This window comes from Xiphophorus hellerii, chromosome 18, assembly GCF_003331165.1.
Source record: "Xiphophorus hellerii strain 12219 chromosome 18, Xiphophorus_hellerii-4.1, whole genome shotgun sequence".
NCBI classification, from domain to species: Eukaryota; Metazoa; Chordata; class Actinopteri; order Cyprinodontiformes; family Poeciliidae; genus Xiphophorus; species Xiphophorus hellerii.
Genome location: NC_045689.1, coordinates 2,116,073 through 2,130,468, shown reverse-complemented (window position 1 = coordinate 2,130,468; position 14,396 = coordinate 2,116,073). Strand labels below are relative to the sequence as shown.

The 14,396-nt window shown below is 45.3% G+C and overlaps 3 protein-coding genes across 3 annotated transcripts; 1 reads left to right on the top strand and 2 right to left on the bottom strand.

Annotated features, from left to right (window-relative positions):
* Positions 1 to 434: 434 nt before the first annotated feature.
* On the bottom strand, positions 435 to 3,223 carry tsen34 (TSEN34 tRNA splicing endonuclease subunit). Its single transcript, XM_032544948.1, has 5 exons — positions 2,710 to 3,223; positions 1,649 to 1,912; positions 1,274 to 1,400; positions 927 to 1,208; positions 435 to 857 (listed from the first exon to the last, which is right to left on the bottom strand). The coding sequence occupies exons 2-5, from the start codon at positions 1,910 to 1,912 to the stop codon at positions 670 to 672; spliced, it is 861 nt and encodes a 286-aa protein (XP_032400839.1). The 5' UTR covers positions 2,710 to 3,223; the 3' UTR covers positions 435 to 669.
* A 119-nt stretch (positions 3,224 to 3,342) lies between these two features.
* eif2a (eukaryotic translation initiation factor 2A) lies at positions 3,343 to 10,081 on the bottom strand. Its single transcript, XM_032591049.1, has 16 exons — positions 10,023 to 10,081; positions 8,736 to 8,805; positions 8,594 to 8,665; positions 8,403 to 8,521; positions 8,222 to 8,321; positions 7,040 to 7,122; positions 6,406 to 6,479; positions 6,185 to 6,329; positions 5,980 to 6,096; positions 5,750 to 5,906; positions 5,161 to 5,245; positions 4,631 to 4,963; positions 4,449 to 4,562; positions 3,897 to 4,016; positions 3,715 to 3,780; positions 3,343 to 3,605 (listed from the first exon to the last, which is right to left on the bottom strand). The coding sequence occupies exons 1-16, from the start codon at positions 10,048 to 10,050 to the stop codon at positions 3,540 to 3,542; spliced, it is 1,749 nt and encodes a 582-aa protein (XP_032446940.1). The 5' UTR covers positions 10,051 to 10,081; the 3' UTR covers positions 3,343 to 3,539.
* Positions 10,082 to 11,634: 1,553 nt separating this feature from the next.
* Positions 11,635 to 14,122, top strand: serp1 (stress-associated endoplasmic reticulum protein 1). Its single transcript, XM_032545027.1, has 3 exons — positions 11,635 to 11,827; positions 12,229 to 12,301; positions 13,672 to 14,122. The coding sequence occupies exons 1-3, from the start codon at positions 11,744 to 11,746 to the stop codon at positions 13,710 to 13,712; spliced, it is 198 nt and encodes a 65-aa protein (XP_032400918.1). The 5' UTR covers positions 11,635 to 11,743; the 3' UTR covers positions 13,713 to 14,122.
* Positions 14,123 to 14,396: the final 274 nt, after the last annotated feature.

Here is a 14,396-nt window from a genome sequence, read left to right as displayed (position 1 = left end):
GTTATGACAGTTATGAGACAGATAATGTGTGAAAAGATCGATCTCCACCTCCTCCCTATTACCGTCTGAAGAAATGGACCAAAAACAACCAATAAAAGCCAGGAGGGGTTTGGCGCTGTTAATCATCCTCAAGTACGCCCTGCTAAATGTGCTAATGGTGGAGAAACAACTTACTGTTTCAGAAAAACTGTCTCATCTGTGTATGCTAACAAGCCTTAGCATTCACAACGTGCATTGCCAGCTGCAATGTAGCAAAGAGCAAACTGAGGAGGTGATTAACAGCGCTAAGCCCCGCCTCCTGGCTGTAATTGGTTTTTTCTAGTTAGCACTGGGAGAAGGCAGATGAGTTTTATTTTTTTCAGATTATCTCTCTAAAATTCTGTCGTTGACAGTTTTTTTAAATAAAATGACGTACTGCAGCTTTAAGAACCGACTTACACAGTTTACCTGCAAGTTTGTTTTCTCTTTGTTTTCAACTTCAAACATTGAAGAATTTAAAGAGTCCATTAATCTTCAAATAAACAATAAACCTCAATAAAATGTTCGTAATATTTAGTCTGGATCCACTGAGCGGTACCACACAGGTCGGGTCGGGTCGCTGTAGACGGGCCAGCGTATTCAGGACAGCGTTTCCTCTACCAGGTGACTGAATCCGGTCCGGTAAGGATCTCACACCATCCCGCTCCACTGCAGCGAGGTGTAGCGGACCGGGCCGTCAGGCGCCGGCGAACACAGCAGAACCGTCTTCTTGACGTTGGAGCCGAGTCGGGCCGCACAGAGGACGTCCAGCAGGCAGACGGACTCGTCCAGCGCCAGGCAGACGGCGATGAAATGGGCGTGGAAACGCAGCGGGTCACCTGAGGACGAGGGGGCGGAGTCAGCTGGAAGTCAGCGGGGTCAAACAGAGGTCGGGTGTTCAGGTTCACCTGGATACACCAGGAAGTCTCCGCCGAACTTCCCTGCAGACGTCAGGAAGAAGCCCCGCCCCCGAAGGTCCCTGAACACCTGGAACCTGGCCTCCCTGCGAGGGCAGCGCTCCGCTCTGATTGGCCAGTCGGCCTCCAGGAAGGCGCGGGCCTCCGGACAGTGGCTAAGCCCCGCCCTCGCCGTGCTCAGCTGCACCGCCAGCGCCGAGCGCGGAAAGCTGAAGTTCTGCTCCAGGTCCAGCAGGCGGCGCTGCAGGGCCTCGTCTGAGGCTGGATCAGAACCTGGATCAGAACCAGAACCGTTAGAGCGCAGCAGGAAAAAAACCTCGCCATAGTAACGATCCTACCTGATGATGATGTCATGGCTCGAACCAGCGCCGACTTCCTGTCCTCCAGAGCGAGGACGCTCTGCTCCTCGAAGCTCCTCTGCTGCTCCTCCGTGTAACGCTGCTGCAGCTCTCCGCCCGCCGCTTCCTGAGGTCAACAAAACAAACACACCCTCAGCGGGCTGCAGCTCTAGCTCCACCCCGCTGCTTCCTGACAACAATGATGAAACAAACGCACCTTAGTGACCTTCTTCATTTCAGTAGGTGAAATTTAAGCTCCACCCCCAGACATCTTTATGATACAAATGTCTGACCTGTTCTGTTTCCTCATCTTGGTTCTGACCCAGTTCTGACCCAGTTAATACCCAGAACCTCTGACCCGGACCGTTTGCTGACCTGGTTCTGGGCGGGCAGAGCGGCGGCGCCGCCCCGTTCTCCCAGCAGCCTCTCCTCCTCCGGCAGCAGCAGCAGCGGCCGGCCCAGTCGGACGTTCTGCCGGGGGGTTCTGGGCAGCGACCCGAGCAGCGCCCCCACCAGGCCGTCGGACCTCACGGCCTTCAGGTCCTGGAGCCGCCACAGGAGGGGGGCGGAGTCACAGAGACTCAGCCCGACGACGGGGGCGGGGCTCCGTTCCTCCTGAGGCTGCAGCTCCGCCTCCATCTATAGAAAGCAACCAATCAGGGACGAGAACAGAAACCAGGAGTTAGACTGAGCCTCTGATTGGTGGATTCATGTAGATGGAAACAAGTTGAAGTATTAATTGAGCTTTTGAGATGCTAATCTTGTCTTGTTGCCACGGTTACTGTCTGAAAGTTAAAAAATAAAACTAAAAGCAAATCTTTCTGGATCAGTTAGTGAAGAGTCTTTTGGGACGTGCAGCCTGAATGTAAACATGTATTTATTTAACTTTACTTTCTAATTTTAATGATCAGTTTGTATTTTATTTCTGTATTTCTTTATCAGGAATTTAACAAATTGTTTTGCGACATTTATACACTGTACAGCAGACAAAACATTAAATTATGAACTAACAAAAGTAAAACAAAATCAATAAAGCAAATATTTAAAGTACTTAAATAATAGTTTAACTTAAACTGATTTAAATTAATTTTGGTCTTTATTTTTTATGGAAACTTTTCCCATAATTTTCTCAGTAATGATGTAAAACAGTTTCTGCCCGATCTGGTTCCGGTTCTGGTCCAGGAAAACTGTGACTCAAATGAACTTTATGGTAAGATAAGGGTTGTGGCTTTACGGTCCGGAAATGTTCTGGATCTCCAGGTGTTTGGACCAGTCAGGTTCCTAAACGGTTCTCGGTTCTGTTCATAGGAAGAACCGGTTCGGTGTGGACTCATGAACTCTGACAAGATCTACGTTCATTACTGCCAGATGGTCCGGAACCAGAATCTGTCCCAACAGCTGACATTACAGACCGTTAACCAGAAGTGGTTCCTTACCGGCACGTGTTTCCTCCGCTTCACGACGTGCCGTAAACTGGTTCAGCTGTAGTTCCTCTCTACTGCCGTTAAGCCTCCGTTCTGAACCACAGCTCCCGGTACCGGTACCAGAACGGCACTGTTTAGCAGCGCAGGAAGTGTCTGCAACGATCAATATAAAACACGTAGAGAGGGTCCGCTCGGTCACAGCCAGCCGGCGGACAGGTCGGCCGGAGAGGGAGGAGTATTTCAGACAAACATGGTGGGAGGAGTTCAAAAACGGCCAATCAGAGCGATCCGCGATGATGACGTCACAACTCTCCGCAGATTTTGAGTTTTGAGTATTTTTGGTTGTACCTTTGATTGCATTTTCCTATTGGTTGAAATACAGCCAATAGGAGCAGAGTGAGGCTGAACAGGCAGCAAAGTGAACCAATCAGACGCTGATATTTATCTTTTAAGATAAGTTTGGCAGGTGAAGCCTGGGAAAGATAAGGGATGCTAAAGTAATAGAAAACATTCCATAAGGAAAAATGAAACCTGGACAAAAACTGGAAAACTTCCCAGACTCCAGCTGTTCTGGTGATGAGATGGAAACAAAACCAGGTCAGAACCAGGGTCAGAGGTCATGACTCCACATTAAAGACGCTGAGCTTCAGAACAGGTTTTTATTGTAAAACACTGTACAGATGAGGCGACCTCATCTGTACAACTCTGCCTAGGTTTCCCAGAATGCCGCTGTCGCTCAGCAAACCTAAACGACTAAGCCCCGCCCCCCGATTCAGTCCCATTTCTGTCCAATCAGCCGCTGCTCCCGGCTGTGTCAGAGTGAAGCATGCTGGGAAGGCGTCCTATGGGTTGACCTGCAGCGCCTGCAGCTCCTTCAGCAGCTGCTCCTCCTTCTGGATCTTCTCCACCTGCAGCAAACACACAGAGCAGCTTTCTTTAAAGGTCAGAGGTCACCATACTGGTCTGATTGTTACTCCATATGCAGACATTATTCTGCTGTGTTTACGGATCTGTCACCTGGTTCTTCTGCAGAACTTTCCCAGATGCCTGCTGCTCCTTCAGCTCCTCGATGGCTTTCAGTTTCTGAGAATAGAACAGAATAATTGTTCACAACAGATTAGATTAGAAGGTTTTAATCTCCTGATGTTTGATTTTCAGGCAGCAGATGCAGATTTCATAGCGGTCCCATTTCCTCTCACCTTGTTTAAGTTCTTGATCTTCTTGTCCATCTCCGGGTCTCCGCTGCCGCTGCTCGCCTCTGATTGGCTGTGGCTCACAGGTGCAGGAGCAGATTGAGGTTCAGGGTCAGGTTTGGCCTCCTGCGTCGAGATTTAAGGAGGTATCACAGATAATCAGAGACGGAGAAGCAGGACAAGGACACCTTCGCACCGATCGACTGTTTTCACTGCCGATATGTGAGGTTTGGCATCGGCCGTTAAAACATTTCTATCTGGCTCCGCTGCCACGTTGCATTAAAAGTTTATTAACAGTATTCATTTTGCATTAAAAGTGTTACTATTTACCAAATGACTCTTCATTCATGTGCCACAGTTTGGACATCCCTGAATTAGACTGAATAGATCCGCTCCTGTAGATCTAGAACATTGTCACGGATACCTGATCTAGAATTATTGAACCAGATGTTGATACGGGATCGGTGCGTCTCTAGTCTGTGACTGATATTTGATATCAGATGAAACTAAACCGACGTTTGGAATCCGATTACAGGAAGTAATCGCGGTTCTGCTCACCAGTTTGGCGGCTTTCTTTGCTTCTCGCTTCCTCTGGTTCTTCAAAGCCGCCTTGGAGAGGCTCTTCTCTCCTCCCGGTCCGGTCCGGAGGTTCTGAGGAGGTTCTTCCTCATGCTGACGGAGACACACCCGTTACCACAGACATTCAGCTCCAGGCTGGATGTATTTTAACGTTTCCTCACCAGTTTGGAGCTGGGAGCGGCCGGCAGGTGCCTCAGTGCGGGGGGACGGTACGCCTGCGTGGGGGCGGCCTGGGTGGAGCCCAGCTCGCTCGGCGCCGCCTGGTACCGGATGGGCCGCTCCGGAAAGGTACCGTCCAGGAACGGCTGCCAGCGGACGTCCCACAGCTCCGCGCCCTTTGCAACATCGTGCTTCTGCAGAACCGAGCCCGTGTAGTGCCAGATCTTATATCCGTTACTGACCCGCAGCCGAGGGGCGCAGGTCGCCGTGACGATGTGCTCGCCGTCGGGACACCAGGAGAAAAACGTGGCGTCTGGAGCCTCAGGCGTGGACACCTGCAGGAGAGCAGACAGTAATCACAGCAAAAACCACCTGGATGATTTAATTCACTTATTTTAACTCATCTAACAGGAGCTAAGAGATGCTAACAGGGAGGAAGTTTTCCAACCGTCCCAAGTTAGAAACTCAAGAATTTCCCCTGTACAGACAGCAGCTGTCATGACCTGAGCCCTGCTGCAGGTAAACCTCTCACCTGTTTGTACTTCTTCACGTCCCAAACCTCCATCTTGCCCCTGAGGTTCCCGAACCCGGCCAGAACCAGGATGTGGCCCTGAGGACTGAGGGAAATAATTCGACTGAAACCTAAAGGTCTTTTAGGCTTACAGAGCAGATTTTACCACCTGACAGCATTTCATCTCTTTTCAAACTGTAAAGTTCAAGTATTTTCAAGGTAAGTTTTCAAACTTTTCCAGTACTTTGGATTTAAAATCAATACAATGAACTAAAAAAAACATTTAATTGACATTTATTACTGCTATTCTAGGTAAACTAAAATGACAATATTATATTTTAAGCTGTTTTTCCAATAACTTTCTGTTATAAGCACATTTAGCATCATGTTCACGAGTTGACTGTCAGCGCTAAGCCCCGCCTCCGGGCTCTGACTGGATGTTTTTGGTCCATTTCTTCAGACAGCAACAGCAGTTCAGGGAGGATGTGATCATAAACTGTCACAACATGCTGACAGTTTTAACAAATATATAAAACCATATTTATTATAAACGTTACAGGCTGTAGCTTTAAGGATTCAGAAACAGAACGGGTGTGATTCCCCTCCCTACCTGTAGTAGGCGGCGTTTCGCGGACCAGTCCCGAAGTCGAACACGGCTTCACACTTCAGGTTGAAGACGGTGGCTTTGGCCGGCATGAAGCCGTAAACCACGCAGAACTCTGAGGAGTTGGGGCTCCAGGCCGTGTCGTAGATCGGCCCGTTCTTGGCTGTGGGAGAGTCAGATGGAGGGAGTCGGTGTTCTGGATCAGAACCGGGTCGCCTACCGAGCTCGGTTCTTACCCAGCTGGACCATAGCCGTCTCTCCGTTCACACCCAGGTAGTGCAGCGTCTGCTCGCCGTAATACGAAGCTCCACTTTTATCCACCTCCGTGCTCGCCGTGACCAGGACGGCGGAGGCTGGGGGGGAGACACGGGTCAGAGTCCGGACCGGACCGGGCTCTGGACCGGACCGGACCAGGCCGGGCTCTGGACTGGACCCGCTCACCTTTCTGGTTCCACTGCATTGCGACTTTATCTGCCTTGAAGAAGCTCTTGTTAGCCAGTGCCGCGCCGGGCCCGCCCAGAACCGGGTACTGGTAGAGCCGCACGAAGGACGGCGCTCCTTTACTGCCGGGGACGTAGATGGCTACCTGCAGAGGACAGACGGGACAGACGGGGACGTAGTGAGTAAAGGTAACAAACGGGGACGACCCGGTTTGGTCTCACCTTGCAGGGCTGAGCTCCAGGCGATGCGGCGAAGTCAGAAACTTTCTGCATGTGAAGCTTGTTGGCGATGGAGTCTGAGGAAGAAAACAAGACGCTGCCGTTACCATGACGACGAGAAGCCTGATGTCCAACAAAATTCATATAAAAAAATGCAAAAATGAGTTTGCTTTTTTTTTTTTTTAATTATTATTGTAGATCCAAAACAAACTTTTTTTCTGTCTTGTTCACCAAGTTTCCTACCGTTCTTGACTTGTGGTTAAGAGCTAAAAAAGGTCATTTCAAGGGCCACAAATGGCCCGTGGGCCACACTTTGGACCCCCCTGACCTGCTGGTTTCCTGTAAGGCCAACCACTAACCGACTGCTAACCAAGGTTGTAATTGTTAACAAAAACCAATAAAATAAAATTTAAAGGTAAAAAAAAAAACAAATTTTTTTAACTGAAATAAAAATAAAAACAAGACTAAATCTGAGGAAACTGAATTAATGAGAAAAAGTTCTTAGTTCGAGTCTCTTTAGCATGAATCTACAGCAGAGTATCACGGATGCAGGAGACTCTTGCTGTGCCGCGTTCTGCCAGCAGATGGCGCTACGCAAGTCAGGTCAAAATATGAAATAAAGCAGAAAGTTTCTCACTGAAGTCATTGTTCTCAAAGAAGTGCAACTCGTTGTTGACGTTCCTCACACAGACGTTCTCGTCTTCAGACCACTTGGGACACCTGGACACAACGACAGACATGAAACCCAACTGATCGATCAGAAACATGGATCCACCCGGAACACTACCCCACTGGTAGCTGCACACCATGTTGTCATACTATAAAATATTAAAAATTCACAGGAAATTTGAAAATCTGACTGTTCTAGCAGTCTGACTGGCAGCAGCCAATCAGCTGTCTGTGATTGGCTGCTGGTGAGGCACAGAAACAGAGCCAGAACACGAATGGGGCGAGCAAACGTGTTGAGATGTAAACGCCACACATCGTTCTTTATTCACAAAGATGTAAACGCTCACACCAGCCTCACTGCACGCTCCGGTTAGTGGCACAAATATAATGTCATACGCAGAAGGTTGCCAGCATCCATGCTCTCAGGAAAAACAGCGTCCAACATATTTTGGATTATTTATTTATGTCTTGTGGCTTTATTGGATGAAGACGTTAGCATGTGGACAGGTAGAGACAGGAAGCGATTAAATACAGACCCCTGACCTCAGACTCCCTTTCACCAAGGATGTTGTTTAACCCGTCTTCGCTGTCAGTGTTAATTAGGGCCGGACAATAAATCAATAACAATATATTATTGTTATGATCAGTATCAGTAGAATCTGACCAAATATTCACTGAGCTCTGATCCAGAACCGCAAAGAATTCTGGGGGATGAAGGCAGAGGAAAGACTTTAGCTCAACCTCTCACAGCTAGCTAAGCTAGGTTGGTGGAATCAACCAACTCACTCACTCTTTGGTTGCCTAGCAACAACCTGTGGAGTAACTTGCACATCAAATCATAACTGCTTAAAAATAAAAGAACAACAAGGATAAAAGAGGAAATCACATGGCACTAGTTTGGCAGTTTGACATATAAAACAACTAATCAATAATTATCAATATCAACTGATATGAAACTCTTATATTGTGATACATTTTTGTCCATTTTGTCCAGCTCGAATCTTACTGGTGACTAAAAACAACTATTTAAAATAAACAAACAATGCTTAGCCTGGTGGGAGCAAATAAAGCCTGGCAGCCCACCAGGCTAATGATACTCTGGGGGAAACCGTGAGCCAATCAGAACGCATGCAGAGTGTACTGGACCAACCAGGAGTCGACTTTCTTCTGGTACAGAGCTTTGACCAGTCGGCCGCTCTGTAACTCCCACAGCTGCAAGTTGGCTTCCCCCTGAGGACTGTCCTGAGTCTCTGCAAGGACAGACAGACAGACAGACAGAGTCTCAGAGACTTCCTGGACGTTTCCTCCAACGTCTCTGGGTCATCTCTTACTGGTGTACGGTTGCCAGGTGACCAGGATGTTGTTGAGGGGAGAGAACTCCAGCAGAGCTGTTTTTGGGAGGTCAAAGGTAGACACCACAGATCCGTCCGCACATTTCACCACAGAGACGCTGGAGGACAGAAAGACAGACAGTCAACAAGCAGCCATGTTGCTGCGTGAAGACAAGCAATTAAAAACCAACTTGTGTCCGTTGCACCATCCTACGAGCGTCCCGTCCCTGCTGAAGGTGAGGTTCCTGCTGGGCCGGCTGTCCCTGAGAGACACAGAGACGAGGTCACAAAAGGTCACAGGAAGCTGTTTGATTACAGAGGGGAGGAGAGCACCTCTGGAAGGACGAGTACTGCTCACACCGCGGGGGTCCGCACAGCAGCGACGTTCCGTCTGATCCACACACTGAAACAAAAACACGGTGAAGCTGCAGCAGGAAGAGACACTCTGACTGCAGGAATATTCCTGATTGTACGTATGATTACAGGAAAGCCAAGTTTTGTGATTCTTTTAGACTTTTTTTCGGAGATATGCAAGTAACAAGTATGCAATATGCAAGTATGCATGTAACAGCACTAGCATCTGTATGAGTCAACATTAGTATTTTTTTAACATATCAATATCGGACTGATAAATAAAAACTGAAACGAAACCAACAACCGATATTTTTTTTCCATTTTGTTGCAATCTGTTTCAGGTGGGGTTTTTCCCTAAAGGTGTCAAAACGATAGAGAAATATACAATATCGGCAAACATCAGTTATCGGCTATGACAGAAATATTACTATCGGATATTAATTTTGGCCAGAGTTTTCATGTCATCCATCTCTATTTTTAGCATTGATTACTGATTGATTGTATCAACACCTGTGTCTTTGGTTGGATTCCTAATGGCCTCTAACCCTATTTGTGGCTTTCACAGACAAAACATGGAGACAACCGGAAGAGTTTGTGACTTTAATCATTATATTGATTTCTGAAAACTTAAAATAAATCACAACTATAATTATTACTCCAGTAGATGCTCTTGATCGTCTCTAAATCTTTGTCTAAATCACACAAAAACAATTCCATTAACTTTTTCTGAAGTTACTGCGTTGAATGCCATTCAGCTCTGCTCTAATTTAAATGATTATTAACTATCAAGTGATAAATCCATCAGATAAAATTAAATTAAAGACATTTTATGAATTGAAAATGAGGATTTAAAATATCGGCATAAACATAAAAACCCAGCCAGCAGCGGAAACAGCTGATCTTTATGGTGTTGTTTAGGTCACTTGAACCTGTAGAGCTCAGACAGCAGCCATTGGTGTGGTTAATTGATTCCCGTTGTTTTACTGAAGATGTTCAGGATTATTTAAATCAAGCCGAATGACGCAGCACAGTCTGCTGCCGTTGGTGAGGTCAGACTTCAGTTGCCAGAGTTTCAATATTTCAACCGAACGGATGTTAAATTGACGCTGAACGGATTTTCTACGGAGTCTGGTTAAATGTTGGTTAATAACAAAGAACAACGCTTCATCTTAGAATCTGACCCTATTTATAACGTCACACACTGAATAAACAAGCAAACAACGAGAGGAAAACGTCACAAAACACAGAGATTTAACTTGGAATTACCTGCGAGCAGCGGAATGGGGGGCACCATGTTTACATGTGCCGGAAGAAGAAGGGAGTTACTCGGAAATGCGTGACGGGGACAGGAGGCGGGACTTCCAGTGCCACATCAGCATAACACGTCGGTTCTCTTTAAAAAGATAACTATGACAGCAGAGTTTATCGTTTTAAATATAACATAAAACTTACTGTTTTCGTTTTAAGATGAAATGTGGACCTTTGCGGACCAAATAAATCTGTTTTCTTAAAGCTGAACAACTTATTAAAGTTGAACGAGGGTCAAGATGCTGTGTACTACACAAAACTAACACAACTTCCGCTTTCAAAATAAGAGGTAGCAGACATGGATGACATTAAGTAGATTTATGAGACATTATAGCTGACTTTTAATGACCGAAATTAAATGACAACAACAAGCAAGCCTGAGAGTAAATAAAATTGTCCTCTTCCCACTCCTTTTCGAGCACGTTAGTTCAAATATACACACACACACACACACACACACACACACAAAACAGTGTTTTATATATATATAATGGAAAATTTTGTTTTAAGAGTAGTTTTGCTCCAACTTTGCACTTCTACGTGAATACTATTATTATACAGTATTGTTATTATACAGTGTCTAGTACTCTGCTCAACACAAGTAATTTTACAGAAGAATAAAAATATTTTTTTTACCAAAAATGTGGATGACACAGACATGCCTGCAGTTTATGTAAAAGTGAGACTTTGTGTATATAGTTAATGTTGTTCTAATGTTGTTGTCCATCTCCTGAGCCATTTGGAGACTGTGAATATGAAAGTACTTTACTCTGTTCTAACATACAACATACTGTATATGCATTGCCTACTTTAAGTATTAGTTTGATACTTTTTTTTTTTTTTCTCCAAAGAGTTTTTGCGGCGCTAGCGGCTCATATTTTTTCTACAGTAGGCAGACAGGAAGGAGGGTGAGGAGAGGGGGGAAGACATGTGGTAAAGGTCGTCGGGACCGGGAGTCGAACCCGCAACGTCCGCGTCGAGGACTAAGGCCTCCAAACGTGGGGCGTGCTAACCCCCTGCGCCACCACAGCACGCCCCTCATTTTTATTTTTTAACCCCTCCAGGGGGTCTTTTGTGGGCTCTAGTGTCCCTTATATGACAGTAGGCTGACAGGAAACGGGGAAGAAGAGGGGGGAAGACATGCGTCAAATGTCGTCGGGTCTGGGAGTCGAACCCGCGACGGCCGCGTCCAGGACTCAAGGCCTCCAAATACGGGTCGCGCTAACCGCTACGCCACCACGGCACGCCCCTCATTTTTATTTTTTAAAATGTTTAGAAAAGTATTTCTCTTAATTGAATGGCACTCGAATAAGTTGTCTGATGGCTACTTTACGCTTACTTGATTAAAAATATGTTGAAGTTGAGCTACTCATTCTTGAGAACATTTTCTTTACACTCTACCCTAAGATCATTTGAGTTTTTCACTGTCAAATGCAGCAAAAGGCCTTATTTTATTCTGAAGGAGCGCACCGGAAGTCCGAATTTGGTGTTCACACGCTTCACGGGCGCCAGTGTGATTATCGGGGGCGTGATTTGTTTAAAGGGGCGGGGCTCCGAGTTTTTGAGTACGTAGACAAAGCTGTGTTCCTCCCAGTCCGAGAGCCCAGCGGAGCGGAGAGCGCGAGGAGAGTTAACGGCGTTAATAAACAAACAAACAAACAAACAAACAAGAAGGAAAGATGGTGGCCAAGCAGAGGATCCGCATGGCGAACGAGAAGCACAGCAAGAACATCACGCAGCGGGGGAACGTGGCCAAGTCCACGGTGAGTGACCGAACCCGACCGGAACCAGTCCGAAGCCGCTGGTTAGATTCTGACCGAACCGAACCAGTTCGAGCTTAAGGTGAGATCTGATGACATCATCATTAGCAGAAACGGAGGTTCCTGAGCTCGATCAGCTGATTGGTTCCCATAAGGCAGCTGGACTTCTTATGTTTCTGCTAAAATCTTACTTGGTTTTCACTGGTTCTGTAGTTCGGTTCGGTTCGGTTCGGTTTCGATTACAAACATGTTGTCAGTGATCGATCATCAGGAAAACGGGGAGGAAAGTTCCAGGAGAAAATCCACGGAGAAAGATCGATTGATCACATCTGATCAGCTGAAGAAGACTCTTCTGATCATCACCAATCAGAGCTGATCAATAATCGAAGTGCTGTGTGTTTCAGAGGAACCTGGTGGAGGAGAAGGGAGTTGGACCGTGGCTGCTGGCGCTCTTCATCTTTGTGGTCTGTGGATCAGGTGAGTTTTCTTCAGGTTATCAATATCAGTATTGATCTCCTTTAATTGAGCATAACTGCTATGAGCCAATCAGAGGATGATCAATATGGAGATAATTCTAAACTTTATCAATAAATTTAATAAAACTCTAAAGCAGGGTGTCCAAAGTGGCGCAGGGCCTTTGTTAGATATAATAAAAAGTGTAAATTTATCTTTTAATAATAAAGTTTCATTTTTCTGTTTGGCTTCATTGTAAATGTGACATCAACCCTTTAAACCTGCTTTTAATTACATGATTAAAACTTAATAAATCAGGTTTTTATTGCTGAGAAACTTTATCAATTAAAATGACTAAACTTGTTTCCTTTCTTTCAATAAAAATATTGAAATTCTCCTGAATATTTGGATCCACAATAATTTCCACACTCCTACAAAACATCAAACTATTTTATAAATATTTCATATGTATTTTATTGTTGAGCAGGAAGAGAAATTCTCAAAACTTTATGCAAGTTTAGTTAACATTTTATTAAATTTTTATATACTTTTACTTTACATATTTTCACAGAAGTTTGTTTTCTACAACTATTTTTAATGATAAATTGTATTTTATTTTTTAAAGTTTTTGCTTCATTTGATGACTTTTTACATATTTTTACAGATTACATATCTGGTTTCTTAAAAATCTTAAAAACGTTGCTTTTTTTTATCAGTTAGAGCTCATACTTTTATTTAGTAAAGTTAAACTAGAAAAAGAAACAAAATAAACTAACACTATATGAAATTAAATGCAAGCCGAGTTTTTTTCTCCATAAATTTCTGTAAAATATGTAAAAATAAGTTAAAATAACTTTGATCTGTTTTCTGTAGAAACAATGATTCATGTTTGTATTTATTCATTCAGATTTATTTCAGTTGATGAGATCGCAGCAAATTTTACCAGCAGGGGTCAAACGTGCCCTTTGACCTTTCACAGTAAAAGTCCCGGTGCTCTGATGTCGCTCCAACCTTTAGAGAGAAAGGACAGATAAGAAACACCTGTCTGCCAGGTGTGTGTTTATCTGAGCATGCTCAGTGGACGCAGAGCGGTTATTGATCAGAGGTCTCACTCTGATCAGAGTCCAGCTGACTGCTGTTTATCCAGCCTGAGGTTCTCACAGGAATAAAACCAGACGACACTGTGAGCTGATGAAAACACCTTAATGTTACAAAATTAATAAGAAAAGCTAAATAAAACATACAAAAACAATAAACAAAAATCAAGTTGAATAATTGGGAAAAAAAGGTTTTTGAAAAATATTAAAATCATGCAAATATAATTAACATATATTTGAGCAAATAGAACAAATTTAAACCATGTAGTAAAAGTTTGTTGTTCTGTTTCCCTGCAGCCATCTTCCAGATCATCCAGAGCATCAGGATGGGCATGTAGAGTGACGTCACCAGCAGGGGGCGGGGCCTGAACTGAGAAAGCATGACATCAAACATTCCTGAACTTTGACCTGTCACAGAAGCCCCGTCCCTCCCCCCATATAGCCCCGCCCCTTCCGCCTTAGCCCCGCCCCCATACACAGGCCTGTCGTGCCGCTGCGCTCCACCCCGTGCCTTCCTCTGTTTACCTGGACGTAGCTCCGCCCCCTCTGGATGCGCCTCATCAGCCTGACGGCGGAGGGAGGATGGGCGGGGTTAAAGTCCAGATCCAATCTGTCTCCTCCTCGCGGACCTGACAGGAAGTGACCTTTTGAATCAGAAGGTGTAAAGGTGCCGACAGGTGAGGCTGCACCGTGTGCAGCTGCACCTGAACATTCCTGATCCACCAATAAAGTTTCACTCTGAACATCAGCGCTGCCTCTGTGTTTCCTGGTCCCGGTTCTGGAGCCCAGCGGTTGGTCTTTGTTTCAGTTCGATAGTCTGAATAGTTTGATAGTTTTAAATCCTGCTGCAGGTGTTGAATTCTTCCAGCAGGTGGCGCCGTTTCCCCAATGATTCAACTGACGAACCGCGGAGCAGCGGGATGTACGACGGAGTTTTAGGACCATTGTAAAATAAAATAAAAATAAAATAAAAAAAGGAGTAAAATTCCGCCAAGACATCTAAAATATTCAGAAATTTTGTT